The sequence below is a fragment of the Rhodnius prolixus genome, unplaced genomic scaffold, assembly GCF_049639745.1.
Source record: "Rhodnius prolixus isolate KJV_2025 unplaced genomic scaffold, Rpr scaffold_6, whole genome shotgun sequence".
Taxonomy (NCBI): Eukaryota; Metazoa; Arthropoda; class Insecta; order Hemiptera; family Reduviidae; genus Rhodnius; species Rhodnius prolixus.
This window is the reverse complement of record NW_027411634.1, coordinates 31,274,898-31,293,882: the sequence shown is the minus strand read 5'-3', so window position 1 is coordinate 31,293,882 and position 18,985 is coordinate 31,274,898. Positions and strand designations below refer to the sequence as shown.

The 18,985-nt window shown below is 36.2% G+C and overlaps 1 protein-coding gene across 5 annotated transcripts in view; it reads right to left on the bottom strand.

Annotated features, from left to right (window-relative positions):
• Positions 1–18,985, bottom strand: part of Liprin-beta (liprin-beta 1) — a 183,757-nt gene that overhangs the window by 86,654 nt on the left and 78,118 nt on the right. For 4 of the 5 annotated variants that reach the window (XM_074140289.1, XM_074140287.1, XM_074140288.1 and 1 more), the window contains one exon: positions 17,251–17,399. In XM_074140289.1, coding sequence (XP_073996390.1) covers positions 17,251–17,399 — 149 coding nt within the window. Of the gene's footprint in view, positions 1–17,250; positions 17,400–18,985 lie in introns of those variants that run through there. The other variant, XM_074140283.1, reaches the window with a different exon arrangement.

Genomic DNA, 18,985 nt, shown 5'->3' with positions numbered 1-18,985 from the left:
CAATGATTTATATAATATAATGTCACTCACACACTGTTATCTGCTTGCACTGTGTATATTGCCATGGATTGTCCATCGCAAAGTTTGAAACATACTTAAATACAGGGTGATCCATTTAAAATGCACCAATTGCTAATAACTTTTTAGGAAAGCGGAAATCCGCAAAACTCATTAAACTATATGTTTTTTTTTGTCTAGTTTCCAAATTTTCCACCCCGATACTGTTGGCGGAGTTACGGCCAAAAAACTAATCAGGGTTTTTATAAGGACCACTGGCTTTGACAATGATTATAAAAACTACATACAAATTTGTGAAAAATGACGTTTCGATATCCCTAATATTTGCCAAGATCGGTTTTCATTATTAATTTTCCACCAGAAATACACGTTTTGGGAGTTCCTCTGACTGCGAAAATTTTTGTGACGCAAATAACAACAATAATAATAATAATTGAAGATTTTAAAACATGTAGTGTCATGTAATGGTTTTGGGTGAATCAGGTTAAAGTGGTTTTATCTTCAAATCAAAAGCAATCATCACATAATTTTAATGTACCCCGTATGCAAGACTTCTTGACCTGCGATTACGGCAAGAATATTTTGCTAGGGTGTTGGTCGAGTGGTCGAGAGCGTGGCTTTGTAAGTGGGAGATCTCCAGTTCGAATCATTACATTTTATTAAAAAGTATTGTGATATATTAAGTATTATATAACTGCACCCGCGGGATATAATTGCAGTCGTTTTCCCCCTATATATTTAGAATTCAAGTTATACCTTAAATTCCCTTAATATTCTGTTGGATGGCAGAACGCATTTTCAGGAGATGTACGAGATAACAGATTCCCTGAGTTAAGCGTAAACACACATCAATCATTTCGCGATAATGCTCTTAGATTAAATAATAATCAGCAAATAATCGCCCTGCATCAGCTCTAATTATATGTACGACGATAAAATATAATTAATTTACTTTTGTCATGTTGGCAACACAAAGTGTGTTGGCATAACTGTCATTTCAAAGAATTAACTTCCAGGAATAAATACTGTATAGCTTCACAGTTGTTTGTTATTAAATATAAAAGCTATTCTTAAAATGATGATAAAGCTTAACGACTGTGTAATTCTATTTAAATTTATAAAAATAAAGAGCGAATTCTGTAATGGCTGCAATAGAGCAAATCTAATCGTAATTCTAGATTCTTCAACTTAAGGGTTTAAGTATAACTAGATCTAGGAGGTCAGATCAATGAGACTACCATCGGACGTCAGAGATGAATGGAAATGGCAAGCATTCAAGTTTTCTTAAAAATTCTTGCCTTTACAAAGAGAACCCTTAACTTTGGCAGCCATTTAGCCAAACTTGGAACCCTTGCCTTTAACTGTAGGCCATTAGTATGAGGGCCACAAAGAAAGAAGCAAGCAATCTGAATAGTCCACAATTCTAGCTAATTCTAATCCACAAATGTTTAAAACCCTATACTACAAAGTTTTGCTAGATTTTTATTTATATTTAAAACGCAAAACAAATACCTGTCTAGTTCAGCGTTTCCCAACCTGTGGTACGCGAAAAATAATCAATAATGGCGGACATAAAAAATTAAATCATAAAATTATCATAGAAACGTTTTTTCCTATAATCCATAAAAATTATTTTAATTAAATACTATACAGTAAAGTTGTTAATATTGCACAGTAATAAGGTTAGTCTGTCTCAAGATATACGAGAAAATATAACAACACATTTAACCGGATTAAAATTGTCTTTCATGGAATATTTTCCCAAAACCAGAAAACACAAATGATAATTGGATTTCAAACCCCTTCTATAAAGAAAATTTAGGAAAAGCTACGTCATTATCAATAAAAGATAAAGAAAATTTAATAGAATTATCATGTGACAGAACTTAAATGATAACTATGTAAAGATCTGCTTAAAGAGACTGGATTGTAATGAGTAAGCTCTATCCAAGCAACATTAAATTTAATTAAAAAAAAGTTTTAAAACTAAGATCTTACACTTTACAAAGTTTATAAAGTGAACATGAACTTGAACTCCTTTGTAGCAGATACATTGTATCTCTATACAAATAAAGATAATAATAGAATAACATACTTGGAATACACAAATTTCACGAAATACAACCTTTTTTACGAAGTGATACAATTTAGCATGATATAGTACTACCAAGTGGTACGCGAGTCAAAAAAAGGTTGGGAAACGCTGGCCTAGATTATAAAAAGAGACGCACATCAAGTTTTACATAAATTATTGGAACCGAGACTTTGAGACAATAATTATAATAAATATTTTTAAAAATCCAGAAACATAGTTGGCAATAAGTTACAAAAAAGCTGTTACAGAGTTTTCGATATTTAAAAAAGATCTTGCTAGCACTCGTTTTTTCAAATTTCATTCCTCTACAGCAGCTTATCCTAACGCTCTCTCATAGAACACCTATCTTCCTCCACATTACCAGGTAATCCTCTAAAGAGATTGAAGAGAAGATGGCCTCATGATCCTACTCTTATCGTGAGAGCAAAGCACGTTACTGGAGTGACACCACTGGGTGCCTTCTCCTCTCATGATTTCCTTTTATTTCTTTTTTCTTTCACCATATATGCTTGTTGCAACAACTGTTGCAGTGGTAAATTGCAATAAAAGATTTAAAACAAAAAAAGTTATAATAAACCTGTAAATATGTTATTAATAATATTGGTTGTTGCTAAATTATGGTGACATTTTCAATCCCTAAAGCACAATCATTGCTAGTAAAATTGCTATAATTTTACGAGCTGAAGTAAAACAAAAAAAAACTGAAATCAGCTGAATTTGGGAAACATAGAAAAACAGTTATTTTCTAATGTAAATTTTAAAGAGCCCAAATCATTAAAGTGATAATAGAATTGTTGTCCTGTTATATCTATTTCTGATGGCTACTAAATAATTCTAGAACAAAACTAAATACGATCTAGATGGCACAATGAATTTTCACCGTTAAACGCTGATGGAGTAAATGCGTAGCACTTTCAGAGCTTCAGCTATATTAAAACAGGCAGAAATAAATAATCAATTAATACGGGCCGCGTAAATATTAATAGAATGGCAAAGTAGTGGGCCTAAGTAGGTCGCCATGTTTTGGTAGTAGGTGCAGCTGATGGCCAGGACTGGTGACTAGGTGATTTAGAAGAAGCAAGGAGGATATGCGTACCAAATTGGATTTCATCCCTAGCTGGGTGCGTGCGTGTGCGTGTGTGTGTGTGGCGGAAGTAACCAAGTGAGATACTTCGTCACCTCATCTCTCCCACCCACCCCGGCTGACCTACCTATCATCCTCTCTGAGTTAATTTCATCAAGGATGGACGGTTCTTTGATAATGGCAACACGACCCTTAGCTAGCAGCACGTGCTACTGGACTCCTTCGAATAAATCCGGAAATTCATCCTTTTGTTTGTTTTCACTGAGGTACTCCTACTGGCTTTCTTGTTAGAACTTCTATAGGCAACAACTGGATTCAAAGTATACGTGAATAAGGTTGCACAAGGATGAGTAAAAACCCAGTCAGATTGAAATGGCTAGTTCGTTTTATGAAGAAGGCCTTTTGGCACTTGGAGATCAGAGAAGACGATATCTTAAATCCTGGTAAGAAACTCAGGAACTATTAAAAGAGAGAGAGATTTTCCCAATTAGAATAGGGGTTACAATGCATCGCTTTACTTCACAGAGTAAGAGTTCACTAATCTAATCCTCTGGGCAAAAACAGCTGGAATGACCTATTTATCGGCGATGAAATCATTAGGCTGCGTTGTTAAATCCTCTGGCCTGTTGGGAACAAATACCCCACGGCACCACAGTCATGCTTATTGTGCCTTCCCCCTTTGTAGACGAAAACTTCTCTACTAAAGAGGTTGAGGACTCTCCTTACTAATTTGGCTGCAGATTTAATCCAGCAAAGCCGTTTGGTTACTAGGATAATTGTAGGCCTGTTAACTGTCCACTGCGGGCTCAGGAAGCACATGCAATGAATGGGCCTGGCAGATGATAGCCTTTTTGTAGGTTCTGCCAGGAAGAAAAGGAAACGGCACTGCACGTGTTGTTTCAGTGTGAGGGTCTCGTGTGGCTAAGCATGTTACTTCTCGGAAAGGAAAAAACCAAGGCCTGAGAGCTTTACCCAGGAGCCGTTCTCTAGAATTAAGAGCCTGATTAAAAGGACAGGTCTGAAGGGTGAGCTTTAGAGTGAGGGGAGCCACAATAGATACAAAGGAGTCGCAGTGGCGTAGGCCGCCCTATTAGAATCTTATCTTATACTTCCCTACTAGTTCTTTTTGCGCTACTATCTCCATTGGTCTCAAAAGATTCAAAGCTTTCATAGCGCTATCACTCGATTGCAACGCATTCGAACAACAAGTGGGATGCCCTTCCACCTCTTCCTTACACAATCTACGCAATGGTTCCAAACTAATAATAAACCACACCTTGCGCAGATGCTTCTTGAAACTACCCGAGCCCCGTGAATAGGCCTGTAATCAGAGTAATCTGATTTCTGCCCAAACACAGGGTCTCTTCGGTTCTTTGGTTACACAGCCAAGGCATCATAGTCGCACTGTGTTAGACCCCAGGATACATCACCCAGTTCTTTTCATGCTCTCTCTCTCCAGATCCAATCTCTGAGAACCACACGAACTGCACCCTTTTGTTGATCCCCAGGACACACTAAAGCGATTAGTTGTTAGAACTTTGGACTCTAAAGAATAGAAGGCATATCTAACAAGGCTATACAAAGCGGATCGTTCAATAAGCCTTTATGGCTGCAGCTTCTTGGGGAACAGGACCCCGCCAGATCCTGTAAATAACAAGGATGTTAGGAACTGTTCCAAGGATTTCAGAGAAGGGAAAAAAGCTGTATTTCTTCCGATCTAATTTTCCATCTAAATTCATCTAGAGTGTAACAATCATTGAAGCATCAAATACAGCTCAACGATTAAGACTACTATCTTTAAACTTATCGCATAAAATCTTAACTCTTTTATTTGAATCATTTTCTTCAGAAAAATTTATTTTTTGGGGAGTTATTTCCCAGTAAAGCGTAATGAAGGGCAACTCAAATACCAATCGATAGCCAATCTAGTAAGAATAAAAAGGCATACCAGCAGCAGACTGGAAAGAAAAGTACCCAGGACGGGCAAAGGGTTCCGCTGTTAAGAAGAGTTCTTTCAGACAGCCCTTAATTGATTAGCCCTGCCAATGGAAGATATATTCTCGCAATAAACTTAATTAGCAACAAGAATGAAACAATATTATATGGCCTTACACAATTAGTGGTAATAATTAAATTAGTGTAAATTAAAAAAAAAGCTAGATTTTTATTTATTTGGGACAGACAAAATGATGCCCAGTTCTACCTTAACTAGAGTACACACGAAGAATTCAATACCCTAAAGCTGAAGGGTTATGCAATTTGGTTGTCACCATACAACCCCAAATGGTACTAAATCAACGATAGAATAAAGATCAAATGATGTGAACGCTCTAAGATGTACGAGGGTCGTTTGAAAAGTCCGTGCAAAAATAAAAACTACTTAATTTTTTGGGGTAAACCTTTTTTATTTTTCAACATAGTCTCCTTCTAGGCTTATACACTTCGTCCAACGCTGCTCTAGTTTGTTGATCCCTTCCGAATAATAGGATTTGTCCAAGTCTGTAAAATAGCCATTCGTTTCTGCAATCACCTCCTCGTTTGAATAAAATCTTTTTCCCGCCAGCCATTTCTTCATATTGGGCAACAAATAGTAGTCCGAGGGAGCCAAGTCTGGAGAATAGGGGGGATGTGAAACGAGTTAGAACCCTATTTCCATTAATTTTGCGACCACAACTGCTGAGGTGTGAGCTGGTGCGTTGTCGTGATGGAAAAGGACTTTTTTGTGGGCCAATCGTGGGCGTTTTTCTTGCAGCTCGGTTTTCAAACGGTCCAATAACGATGAATAATATGCACCTGTAATAGTTTTACCCTTTTCCAGATAGTCGATGAGGATTATTCCTTGCGAATCCCAAAAGACAGTCGCCATAATCTTTTTCCGGCCGAAGGAACGGTCTTCGCCTTTTTTGGCGCAGATTCCCCCCTTGGTAACCCATTGTTTAGATTGTTCTTTGGTCTCAGGAGTGTAGTGATGTATCCATGTTTCATCCACAGTGACGAAACGACGCTTAAAGTCCTGCGAATTCTTCTGGAACAGCTGCAAACCGTCCTTGCAACACTTCACACGATTTCGTTTTTGGTCAAGCTTGAGCAATCGCGGCACCCATCTTGCGGATAGCTTTGTCATGTCCAAATGTTGATGCAAAATATTATGTACCCGTTCATTTGAGATGCCCACAGCACTAGCAATCTCACGTACCTTCACTCTTCTGTCATCCATCACCATATCATGGATTTTATCATTGATTTCTGGAGTAGTAACCTCCAGAACGTTCAGCGTCACTTGTGCCCATATGGCCACTCCGAAAATTTTGAAACCACTTATAAACTGTTCTAATCGAAGGTGCAGAGTCACCATAATGTTTATCAAGCTTCTCTTTAGTCTCCTGAGGCGTTTTGCCTTTCATAAAGTAGTGTTTAATCAATACACGAAATTCTTTTTCGTCCATTTTTTGAAAATCACTCGACTTCCTCGATTCAAACGAATGCCAAACACAAAGAAATAGACCGATCTGGCTGAAACTTGGTGTGTGTTCTTCCAAGAGATGCTACTAACTAAACATAACCTCGATACGCGCCAGTGGTGCTATCTCTCTGACTTTGCACGGACTTTTCAAGCGACCCTCGTACACACACAGAATTCAGTACCCTAAAACTGAAGGACTATGCAATTTGGTTGTCACCATACAAGCCCAAATGGTACTAAATCAACGATGGAATAAAGATCAAATGATGTGAACGCTCTAAGATGTATGTTCTCTCAGCATAAGTTCGCTAATTGGCTTATTACAACCACTAGGTTCATCAACTTTACTCAATGAGGAAATTATAAAACTTCTACAAAAAAAAAAAAAAAACAAATCTTAAAATAATGTAGACACTTTTTTCTTTTTTTTTTGAAACAATACAAAACCTCAGGGAACACTTTCAATTTCTCAACTTAATTCCTTTCAACACAATGTTCTGATTGTTGGCGTTATTTTTAATTATTATTATAGAAACAAAACTGTTCAATTAATTTAATTTACTTTACAGGCAACAGGTGCTTTTCATTGTTAATGAAAGGATGATGGGATCATCAACGTCATCAAATTAATTAGTGAGAGTTGATTTTTTTATAAGAGTAATTAATTTAAATAAGACTTTACGTATTATATAATGAGAAGTAAATCTAATTTTGGTTGTACACTATTTTTATTATATAATTATGTGACAAAAACAATGTTCTATTAACAACAATAAGATTTTGGTAGAACACAATGGAATGTGTGAAATATTCTTCTGTAACAATGAAGTACTGCAGATAGAATTCTGTTGATGGAGACAAGAATACTGCGAACATTACGCAGGAAGTAAATATTCTCTAGCTTAGAATGAACAGACAAGACAGAAGACACATCAACCCTTTAATGATGTAAATTAGCCCTGAAGATGACCTAGTCCCAAGGCCGAAAGCTCGGCATAATAAAAAACATATCCATGACTGAAACTGGCAGTAATTTTTCATCCTACTGAAACTATGAATCAGTCACCAAAAATAATGAACAGTAATTCCAGGTTAGGTGTTAAAAGCGAAGGATTCTATAAGAGAGTAATTATAAAATCTAAGTAATCTACAGAATTCTGTGTAAATCACTGATTCAATTCGTTTATTAGATATTTAAGGTTGCTGTAAAATCATGTACCAGGTTGTATTAGAGCAATATTACTTTACTTTTACAAAAGAAAATGTGTTACTCTTCATTAAGAATTTAAATTTTACAACATTCACTCCATGTAAACTCCATTACAAGGCCGGAAAATTTAGAATGAGACGAGAAAATACGAGGTTTGACTATTAAATAACGAGACTGGTGCTGCTACAGAAGAACTATGCATGCGCCAAATACTAACGACCGACAGCTGTGCAGCAGCGTAAAACCTTCTCTTTCGATTGCAGCGTCTCACGTGCTTGTAGAGAAATCTGTCTGACCGGAATCGTCGTTTGTGTAAGAGGTGTTAGTTTCGTTTTGCGCGAAAACATGATACTACACATGTAGTAGAGCGACGAATTGTCGTGAAATTTCACATGATACTTGGTAAAACCGCTACTGAAACTTATCTTTTATTAAAAGAAGTTTATGGCGATGAATGTTAATCACGTGCGCGAGTTTTTTGAGTGGTTCAAGCGTTTCCAAGATGGCTGAGAAGACGTCGGAGATGATGACCGCCCGGGTCGCCCTTCCACGTCCAAAACAAATGAAAATATCGATTAATCAACATTACTACCGGTGAGGTGCTTGCTCAACTCCAGCTGAAAGAGTAAGGAAAAAAACGACCCGATTTGTGGAAGAACAAGTCACGGGGTTCTCCATCAAAACAACGCGCCAGCTCACACTGCGTTGTCTGTCAAGACGTTTCTAGCCCAAGTACAACATCCCAGTTTTAGGCCTACCGCCTTATTCGCCTGACCTGGCCCCATGTGACTTTAGATCTGTTTCCCAAAGTCAAATCTGCATTAAAAGGGACACGATTTTAGTCCGTTGAAGCTGTGAAAGAAAAAGCGGTACGCGTCATGCAGGAGCCCATAGAAAAAGACTTGCAGCACTGTTTCGAACAATGGTAAATTCGCATGGAGCGTTGTAGGGATAGGGGGAGTGGTGTATATTGAAGGTGATAATAACTAAATATGTATAAATTTAAAATTAAATGTTTTATAGCAATAGTCTCGTTATTTAATAGCCACACCTCGTAAGTGAAGTCGAAATCTCTATGCCAAACTAATTAATCTATCTCTGACGATGAATAAAAGACCGAAACTAGTCAGAGACACAATAAACATGGCTGCTATGACGGATAAAATCACAGATGGGTAGTCTAACATGGCGGACCATTGTGTGTTTTGCCTAAAAAGCTATATTGTGTAATGTGAAGTACCATATTACAGGCAATGTTGAAAATAATTACAATGAGTTTGAAACTTCGGAGTTTCAAAAAAAAAAAAGTTTGAGAAAGAAATTCGAGAATTACATCAGAGAAAGTCGTTCGTCACGCCAGATTTTTTTAAAGCTTTGAATATAGAGTATTAAATGAGCTTTAAATATATTATATATTCATTTATGTATCTATAAATATTACTTATATATTTAATTAACGGGCAGCTTATGAACTTGTTATTATAAATGCTGAACTTTAGCTAAAATTAAATGTAAATAAACAGATTGCGCTTTAATTAGCTAACAGAAACATGAATGTTTAATTAACAAATCCATGTAATCAATCCATTACAATTAACTAACAATAATAAACATGGAGAATTTCCTTCATTTCCTTCATTTTTTAAAAAAATTAATAAATTGATAGAATATTTTATTATTTCCGCGAATTGAAGAAAATAAAGTGAATTTTTGAACGTTAATAAATATTACGGGTAACCTTATAGAGCAAGATAAATCTAGAGAAACTGAGGGGTAGCAGATGTTAAAACGGTTTGGCAAAACATCTGCGACTCTCCTGCGAAGCTGTAGCTATGTTTTACTAAATATGTTTATACAAGTTCCCCAAGGTGTTGCAAAAAGAAATAAACATTTATTTTAAATAGGATTAAGCTGAACAGATCGATAATTTTAAATAGAAATGCGAGAGTAATAATGCACTTGTTGGTATAGTTAGTTTTCTTTCTCTAATTTTCTGCATTTATGGATGGATAAATTTAATGGCCAACTTTAAATAGGATTAACTAAAAGTTCCGTCAGTGAGTAGTCCAATAAAAGAGAGTGGGTTAAATGAGAAAACACAACTCTCAAGCTTTTTCTTACTGTAATTGCATTTTGTAAGAGAAACTAAGGATACTGTGAACTCAGGATTTTGGGTCTCCATCGGAAATACTATTTTTGAAATTTCATTTTGCTTTTATCAATGCCTTGCTGGCCACAGGAAGTGTTCACTCGTTATAGTAATACAACTTTACTGATAACAGTATGCATCTTCGGGCAGTAAGCTGTAAGAAGCTCCTAGGAAGAGAAAAATCTAAGAGCCAGCCACTGGATTCGAACCCAGTATCTCCGGGGCGTCGAAATCCAATTAAACAAATTTTTTTTTGGTTATTTATTTTGCAACTGTAATAGATAAAACAAGCAAAAGAGATGAGGGTAAGGAAATGGCGCAAATACATGTGAACGCATATACAGGGTGTTCAGCATAAGACTACGGTAACTTCGAGAGGCGATTCTGGGCAAAATTTGCAACAAAAAATTCCATATAAACTATGGCTCGATTCGGCTCCGCTTTATAGATATTTTTAATTATATGACTTTTCAAGGTGTTACTACTTTTTAGCAAAACGTTGTGTATATTTCTCGAACTATTAAAGCTACAGCTATTTTAATAAGCTCATTAGAAAGGAGGTTAAATTTCCTTTTAAATAAGCTAATTTGTATTCCAAAATAATAATATTAAGTATTTTACTATTTTTAGTAAGTATATGAAAAAACCGTGCACTATTCAGGAAAAACATCTACATACGATCACCTTTCGAACGGTATACAATAATTGGGGTTATGTTAAAAATTGATGCAGAAATCTGTGATTAATTGCAAAAAAGTAGGCCTCAAAACAGCGTCGGCCTTATGAAAGGAATTCACCTACCATAAGAATATAACTGACCAGGTGAATTACGTTACCGTTCGAAAGGTGATCGTATGTAGATGTTTTTCCTGAATAGTGCACGGTTTTCTCATATAAAATGTTTTTGAGAAAAATGAAGTCAAAGTTTTTGGAAAAATTTAGAAACTTGCTATTTCTTATGTTTGGGCCACAAAGTAAAATACTTAATATTATTATTTTGCAATACAAATTAGCTTATTTAAAAGGAAATTTAATCTCCTTTCTAATGAGCTTATTGAAATCGCTTTAGCTATAATAGTTTGAGAAATATAGGCAACTGTTTGCTAAAAAGTAGTAACACCTTGAAAAAACATAAAATTAAAAATATCTATAAAGCGGAGCCGAATCGAGCCATAGTTTATATGGAATTTTTTGTTGCAAATGATGCCCAGAATCGCCTCTCGAAGTTACCGTAGTCTTATGCTGAACACCCTGTATAAGCACTTACATACACGTGCGCGCACATGCAAGTGTACGACGACCATCCAGTGATGGAAGCTGTTAGTTCGCCACGTTGGCAAGCTTACACAGCAGCCATCCTAAAATATCGGCGTTATATGTTGAGATGGTTGCGTGGCCACCGCCGCTTTAGTCTGCGCTGTGGATTTGAAGGAAGTGTTTGTAGAAGACATGTTGTGGATCAGAGGGTTGCAGTGACTGTATAGATTTGAGTGGAGTTTTGTGTAGCGAGATTGGGGCTATTTCAAGAAACGAGAGGAATATTGAGATCATAGTGTATAGTGTGATTGGAGACGTAGAAGGGAGCGTTAACTATTGTTCTTAGAATTTTTGATTATAGGGTCTGAAGTCGGTTGATGTTTGATTTTTTGGCACTTCCGTAGAGTTGTATTCCGTACGTCCATATTGGGGCAAGTAGAGCGGTATTCGAGGGTCGTTTGAAAAGTCCGTGCAAAGTCAGAGAGATAGCACTACTGGCGCCTATCGAGGTTATGTTTAGTTAGTAGCATCTCTTGGAAGAACACACACCAAGTTTCAGCCAGATCGGTCTATTTCTTTGTGTTTGGCATTCGTTTGAATCGAGGACGTCGAGTGATTTTCAAAAAAATGGACGAAAAAGAATTTCGTGTGTTGATTAAACACTACTTTATGAAAGGCAAAACGCCTCAGGAGACTAAAGAGAAGCTTGATAAACATTATGGTGACTCTGCACCTTCGATTAGAACAGTTTATAAGTGGTTTCAAAATTTTCGGAGTGGCCATATGGGCACAAGTGACGCTGAACGTTCTGGACGCCCTGTTAAGGTTACTACTCCAGAAATCATTGATAAAATCCATGATATGGTGATGGATGACAGAAGAGTGAAGGTGCGTGAGATTGCTAGTGCTGTGGGCATCTCGAATGAACGGGTACATAATAATTTGCATCAACATTTGGACATGACAAAGCTATCCGCAAGATGGGTGCCGCGATTGCTCACGCTTGACCAAAAACGAAATCGTGTGTAGTGTTGCAAGGACGGTTTGCAGCTGTTCCAGAAGAATCCGCAGGACTTTAAGCGTCGTTTCGTCACTGTGGATGAAACATGGATACATCACTACACTCCTGAGACCAAAGAAGAATTTAAACAATGGGTTACCAAGGGGGAATCTGCGCCAAAAAAGGCGAATACCGTTCCTTCGGCCGGAAAGATTATGGCGACTGTCTTTTGGGATTCGCAAGGAATAATCCTCATCGACTATCTGGAAAAGGGTAAAACTATTACAGGTGCATATTATTCATCGTTATTGGACCGTTTGAAAACCGAGCTGCAAGAAAAACGCCCACGATTGGCCCACAAAAAAGTCCTTTTCCATCACGACAACGCACCAGCTCACACCTCAGCAGTTGTTGTCGCAAAATTAATGGAAATAGGGTTCCAACTCGTTTCACATTCCCCCTATTCTCCAGACTTGGCTCCCTCGGACTACTATTTGTTCCCCAATATGAAGAGATGGCTGGCGGGAAAAAGATTTTATTCAAACGAGGAGGTGATTGCAGAAACGAATGGCTATTTTTCAGACTTGGACAAATCCTATTATTCGGAAGGGATCAACAAACTAGAGCAGCGTTGGACGAAGTGTATAAGCCTAAAAGGAGACTATGTTGAAAAATAAAAAAGGTTTACCCCCAAAAATTAAGTGGTTTTTATTTTTGCACGGACTTTTCAAACGACCCTCGTATAGTGTTCGTTTGTTCGTCAGGGTCAGTTTTGAACGTTTGTCGAGTAGCCTTTTCAACATTTTATTAATTAATTTATAAATAATTGAATGAAGTTTTCTTGTAACTTAGAATATAAAAATTTATACTTCTATTTAGTAACAGTCAATTTCATATTCATCTCTCGCATTTTTTTAAAACAGAAAGATACCAGAAACAAAAAGATGAGCATTGGAAAAGAGCATACTTTAGAGCGGAGCCCATGTAAAACAATGGGCTTCTAAACAACACGCTTCTTGTCTACCTCATTCCATTACTATGTCAAACCCAGATGGGTCTATCTGGGTTATCCGTTCCCACTAACTCACTATCTACTGACTGTTTAACATTGTACTCGCCAACTGTTTAGTGACTAGCCATTGGTCCTCCATATTTATTAAATGAAATAAATTTTTGCTAGTTGAATTGATAAATTTAATTTATTCTGTTACAAAACAGAAACAAGTGAAATTGATCAAAAAATGAAATTTACCAGAGATACAAGTGGTTTATTAAATTTAAATGAATTACATTTTGAAAACTGATCCTTCGATATCTCCATGGGTTAACAAAATGGGTATAAAAAGATTATAAAAAAATGTTCAGATAAAATATTTAAAAATCAGCGATTGGTTACTATGCTGAAATTAACTGGCGTTTTTTCTTTCAATTAGATGAATGAACTGTTCATGTAAAAACACAATGTTCAGTTTTCACCGTATGATTTGAAGTATAAAACTGAGTGAAAGTAAATTTCTTTTTTAATTCGAGCCAAAATGAAGTATTATTTTAAAAAAGAATTTTGCTACCAGTAATCTGTAAAGTTGAGGAGCCAATGATTTGTAATTCATGGTTTAAAAAGTTCAGGGAAGATGAACTGAAGCAAGAAACTAAGTCAAAGTCAGAGCAACCATCATTGCTTCACCCTACTGTTTTAGAAGCTGATCTTCGAAGAAGGACTAGTAAACCTTAAAGAAGATTAAAAGAAGGAGAATGTCTCCCTAAACCAAAAAGAAGCACTTTTCCAGGAGGCACTGGAATCGTGCCTTGAAAGTTTCTAACCTTAAAATATTTAAAATAAAAGAAAAACAGTTTGGGTCACCAAAACAAAAAAAAAAAAAGAGAAAAGTTGGGCTAATTTTGGAGAAAACCGAGAAACAATAGAGCCTCCTACCCCCCCCCCCCCCAAAAAAAAACCAGCTTCGTATAGTCGCGGATTCGAGAAAAATTTAGTTATTTTAACTTTTTCAGGCGCCACGGTAGCCGAGCGGTTAGAGGCGAGACCTTCAAAGCTAAGATGTATTGTGGTACTGGGTTCGATTCCCCGGTCTTAGGCCTTGGATTTTATTTAATGGTTAATATGAGAACTTAATAATAAAGTATGTTTGCTAGTCGCCTCCGTCCGCGACACCTAATTGGTAGTTGGACGTAAAGCCCGCCTGAAAAAATAGGTAATTACTTTACTAGTCGCGGATTCCAAATGACCATTTTTGGGGAATCCTCGAAAAACAGATTTCTGTAATTTTTAAGGTTTTGAGATATTCTGTTCGTTCAAATGCAAAAACTCACCGGAAGGGGTCAGAGACTATATATTATAAACATTATTTCGTGTCACCTAAAACAGTTATTTCCTATATAATACTTAAATTTGGGAATATAACTTAAATTCTACAAGGAAATAATTCCTCTTTTTAGCATAAAGAGAAAACAAAATGTATATTGGATCAAAAACTTCTTATTTAATTCAACCTTATTCAATCAAGCTTGCAAAGCTCATTCAAGCAAGCCTTGAATCTAAAAAAATCAGGCTAAGAAATTCTTTACCTGCTTTAAGAGACTTCGAGCATTTTAATCACCAGACTAACAGCTAGTTCTCCGACTAGTAACCTCTTCAAATACTCTAAAGATTTATACAACGAAATGAATGGTTGCTATTTACTTTATATGATTGAGAATAAACGGAGAAAAACGAAGGAACTGTGAAAAGGATGAACAATTAAGCAGAAAAAAATGATGTGCACATGATAAATATTCAATTAAATGAGTTGTAGACAGGAGTAGTAATCCTTCCAGCGGTCTGGAAGGTTATCGAGGGCAAATCGATAATCCACAGATGATTGATGGACTTGTTAAGCAATAAGACTTGGCTATCTAATTGCCATATTTCTGTCACATCCTCAAAATATTCATTTAAGACTAGTTTATTTCAATGACAAGATGTTAATATTTTTTTTCCTCCAAATTTAAGCGCGATATTAAAGAGATAAACTGATCTTCTGGTGCTCCAGAGGACAATAGGAAAATTCTCAAATTCTGTCAGTCTGTAGAAACAAAACTCCATCTTTAAGACATGAGACGACACCAAAACTTCCATTCAGCGACCAAAAATTAGTTTTAATAATCGTGTAATTGGCACCCTGTTGAGTCAAGATTATGGGGACGACCGTATTCTCAGCCTGTACCACTAATGTTTAGTAGAGATGCCCTAGGATGATAGAAAACAATAGACTTCATAGCTCTATCTATATAGCCAGCCAGCCGTACCAATCCTAGCAACAGTGAAAGCCCCTTTATCCATGATAGATCTGTTGATAGGAGGACAGTAAACTCAAAGTGAAGGCTTCATACCAATTCAAAGATCAGTGTCCGTCCGCGGAACAGTTCAAAATGTACGTACATTCTGCGATAAAATGATCGCTACTAGTTATTGCCCCGAATAAGATGACAATTTTCTATTTCTTTTAATTTCTGCTTCCTCATATAAGTTAAAATACTTCTCAGTAAGTGTTCATTACATGTAATAAAATTTAAAAATTGAAATTTGTAATTTAAATAAATAATAACTACTTTAATTGGCGCTAATGACCTCAGCAGTCGATGCGCCAAAAAAAAAAAAAAAAAAAACTACTTTAATTATTACAAAATATCAAATTTCAAAAAACTGTTCCATTTAGTTATAGCTTTCCAACGGTGCATCCAAAGTTTTCTTAAAAAAAATTTCAACCCTTCAACGAACAAAATATTAATTTTAAATGGAGAAAACAGTGGTTCAAAAAGTGTAAATTCAGGAGAAGCTGTAGTATAATTCACAAAATTTTGAGAAATCATTTCAAAGATTCTAAATAATATTACTCTTCTCATAACAGTATAGTGTATCTGTTCACGTTAATGGAGTGTCGCCACTGGGTGCCTTCTCCAATCTACATTCAAGACATTACATAACATCACATGTGCTTGTTGCAACAACCGTTGCAGTCGCAGATTTATAAAAAAATTTAAAAAACAAAAAATTTACTACAAAAAAAATGGCCGAGAGTTCTAGCAAGCTATGATCAGTGGAGAGCCAAGGATTTACGATATCGTATCTCGCCCGGGTGTTCCTGTACTACTTCTTCTTTTTTCTCGGATCTGGAGCACTGTGAACGTTATAGACTGTAACTAGGATAGAAGAAAACGATCTCTTACATCGTATCAGATTGCTTCGCAACCATTTGCCAAGATGAATATTTGGTGGTATTTTAAGATCTGAAGATATGGTACGCGAAAAACTACTAGAAAATAGAAAAGGAGTTTGCAAGAAAAGGAGGAGTCCCTTACTAGCCCTATGGGTTCTAGTCCAATCTGATTTCTCTAAGGAGAGACACGTAGAAATATTTATATTTACGTAACTTCGTAACTCTAAATGCAGAAAATTAATTCCTTAATTACCAACATGAATTAGCACAACAATCTATGGAAACTCATCTAATGGGCAATAAAAAAGTATATTATTCCAATTAATAAATAATTAAACTAAAAACACTTCATTTTATAATAGTTTTTATAACTCTTATGATTTTTCGTACGAGATAATTCACAATATTTACTCTGGGAACACTCTTCACGTTTCCCACATAAATCAGAAGGTTATCCACTTAGACGCACTTACTTGGAGGCTCTTAGAGATGTATTACAGAACTCTTGTAAGATCAACTCGAAGTCTACAATGCACTTAATAAAAATTAATCATTAATCGCACAATAAGTGTATTTAAAAAGTGAAGTGCAGCCTGTTGGAACTGAAAAATTACGTTGCAGCACAGCTGTATTAAGTACCAGTTCTTCCGAAGCAAACTTTGCTAGGCTAACGTACTCGTCGCCGTTGTCGCGAACTCAGAATGTGTACAATCAGAGGAAGCAAAAAAAAAAAAAAATAGATAAAAATAAAGTAACTAACCTGTTGTATCCAAAGCCGGATGATATTAGCCCGATGGGGATCAGGCGGGGGCGGCAAGACCGGATAAGCTTGCAGGGCTGTCACCAACCTCTCCGCCGCCATGTCCACACTGGACGTGCCACCTCGATCCACATTTTCCAATCCCACGCCTGTAACACATTTAAAAAAGAAAAAATTATCACCATTAGCTATCACTGTTTTAATTACATAATTAATGACTTAATTATAAACTATTTCACTATCATTAGTCTTCTAAAAAAAGAGGAGAGATTACTCTCAGTGGATAATGTGCTGGGCTCTCCAGGAGCTTTAAAAACAATTTTTAGAAGATTTTGGATTAATATTTATTAATAAGAGAAAGAAAAAAGAGTATAAATAAATGTCAACCTTCAAGAGTAAAAAATTAAGGACCCTAAATTAAAAAATAAACTTTCTGAATCCCTAGGGAGTCAATTTCTACTTTTAAAGAGTAGAAATATCATTGGGAAAAAAAGAAATCCACAACTAAAAGAATGTAAAGACTACCGAAGTAGGCAGTAATATTTTATGAATTTCAATTTTCCTGGCACCTCTAGCTCAGTGTCAAAGAAGTTTTTGGTATTAATATCCGTTTTTCTAACTAATATTAAAAGCTCTGTCAGTCGCAGTAAAGGAAAGGAAAAATACTTTAAGAAGTGGTGGAAAATTCAAAGAAAAATTCCTCCCTTTCTCGTGAAATAATTATTAGCATTTCCCTTTACAACTTCTTGTATTATTCCTGAGTTATTTATTCTTAGTCAAATAATTAAAAAATTGTTTCTGCTGTAAAAGTTATTCTAGCCTAAAGAATTGAGATTATTTTTGGATACTAAACTTATGCTCACGAGAAAGAAGAAGTAAAAGGAGTAATTCCCTCAGATTTCCTCATTCCAGAAGGCTCTACAGCTCCAAGAAACATCTGGCGATGGACAATGATCTCCGTAATGAGATCGGAGGTAGGAATAGTATACTACCAATCTAAGCCTTAGTTTGTTCTTTTGACTAATTCAATAGCCTTAACCCTCCATCGAGCGCATTTAATCCGTGAGATGAAGAGGACATTTTCTTATTGATAGCAACTCAGGTATTTCTTAGAATGAGCCATAGCCCTCAGGAGCTTCCTCTTTTACCTTCTTCTAACCAAACGGCCTGTCGGTGTTTTACTCTGAGTTATGTGGTCCTACTTAGCGTCCACCGTAATCTGTCAGATTAGTTGCGTCCGATGGTCTTGTTCTTTGGGTATTGCAATTTTTCAAGTTTTCTTATCAAATACTCTTACAAAGTACATATTATCATATTTAAAAGAGAGTTTTTCTACTTATAGACTATTTTTGCAACGAGTGTCTTTTGTTGAATAATATTGAATAGAAGAAAGGGAAGAGGATTCGGACACAAAACGAGCTTTTTTTTTTAATTTTTAGAAGATCAAGATGCGGATGATTTTGAGTGCGTATGTACAGGATAAAAGTAACCTAATTGTCGGATACAAAACCTACTTCTAGTGTTAGACGAGGGAGCCATAATATTTTATGGCATTTGCCTGGTATTCTAGCCTAAAGAATTGAGATTATTTTTGGATACTAAACTTATGCTCACGAGAAAGAAGAAGTAAAAGGAGTAATCCCCTCAGATTTTCTCATTCCAGAAGGCTCTACAGCTCCAAGAAACATCTGGCGATGGACAATGATCTCCGTAACGAGATCGGTTGGAGTTGGTG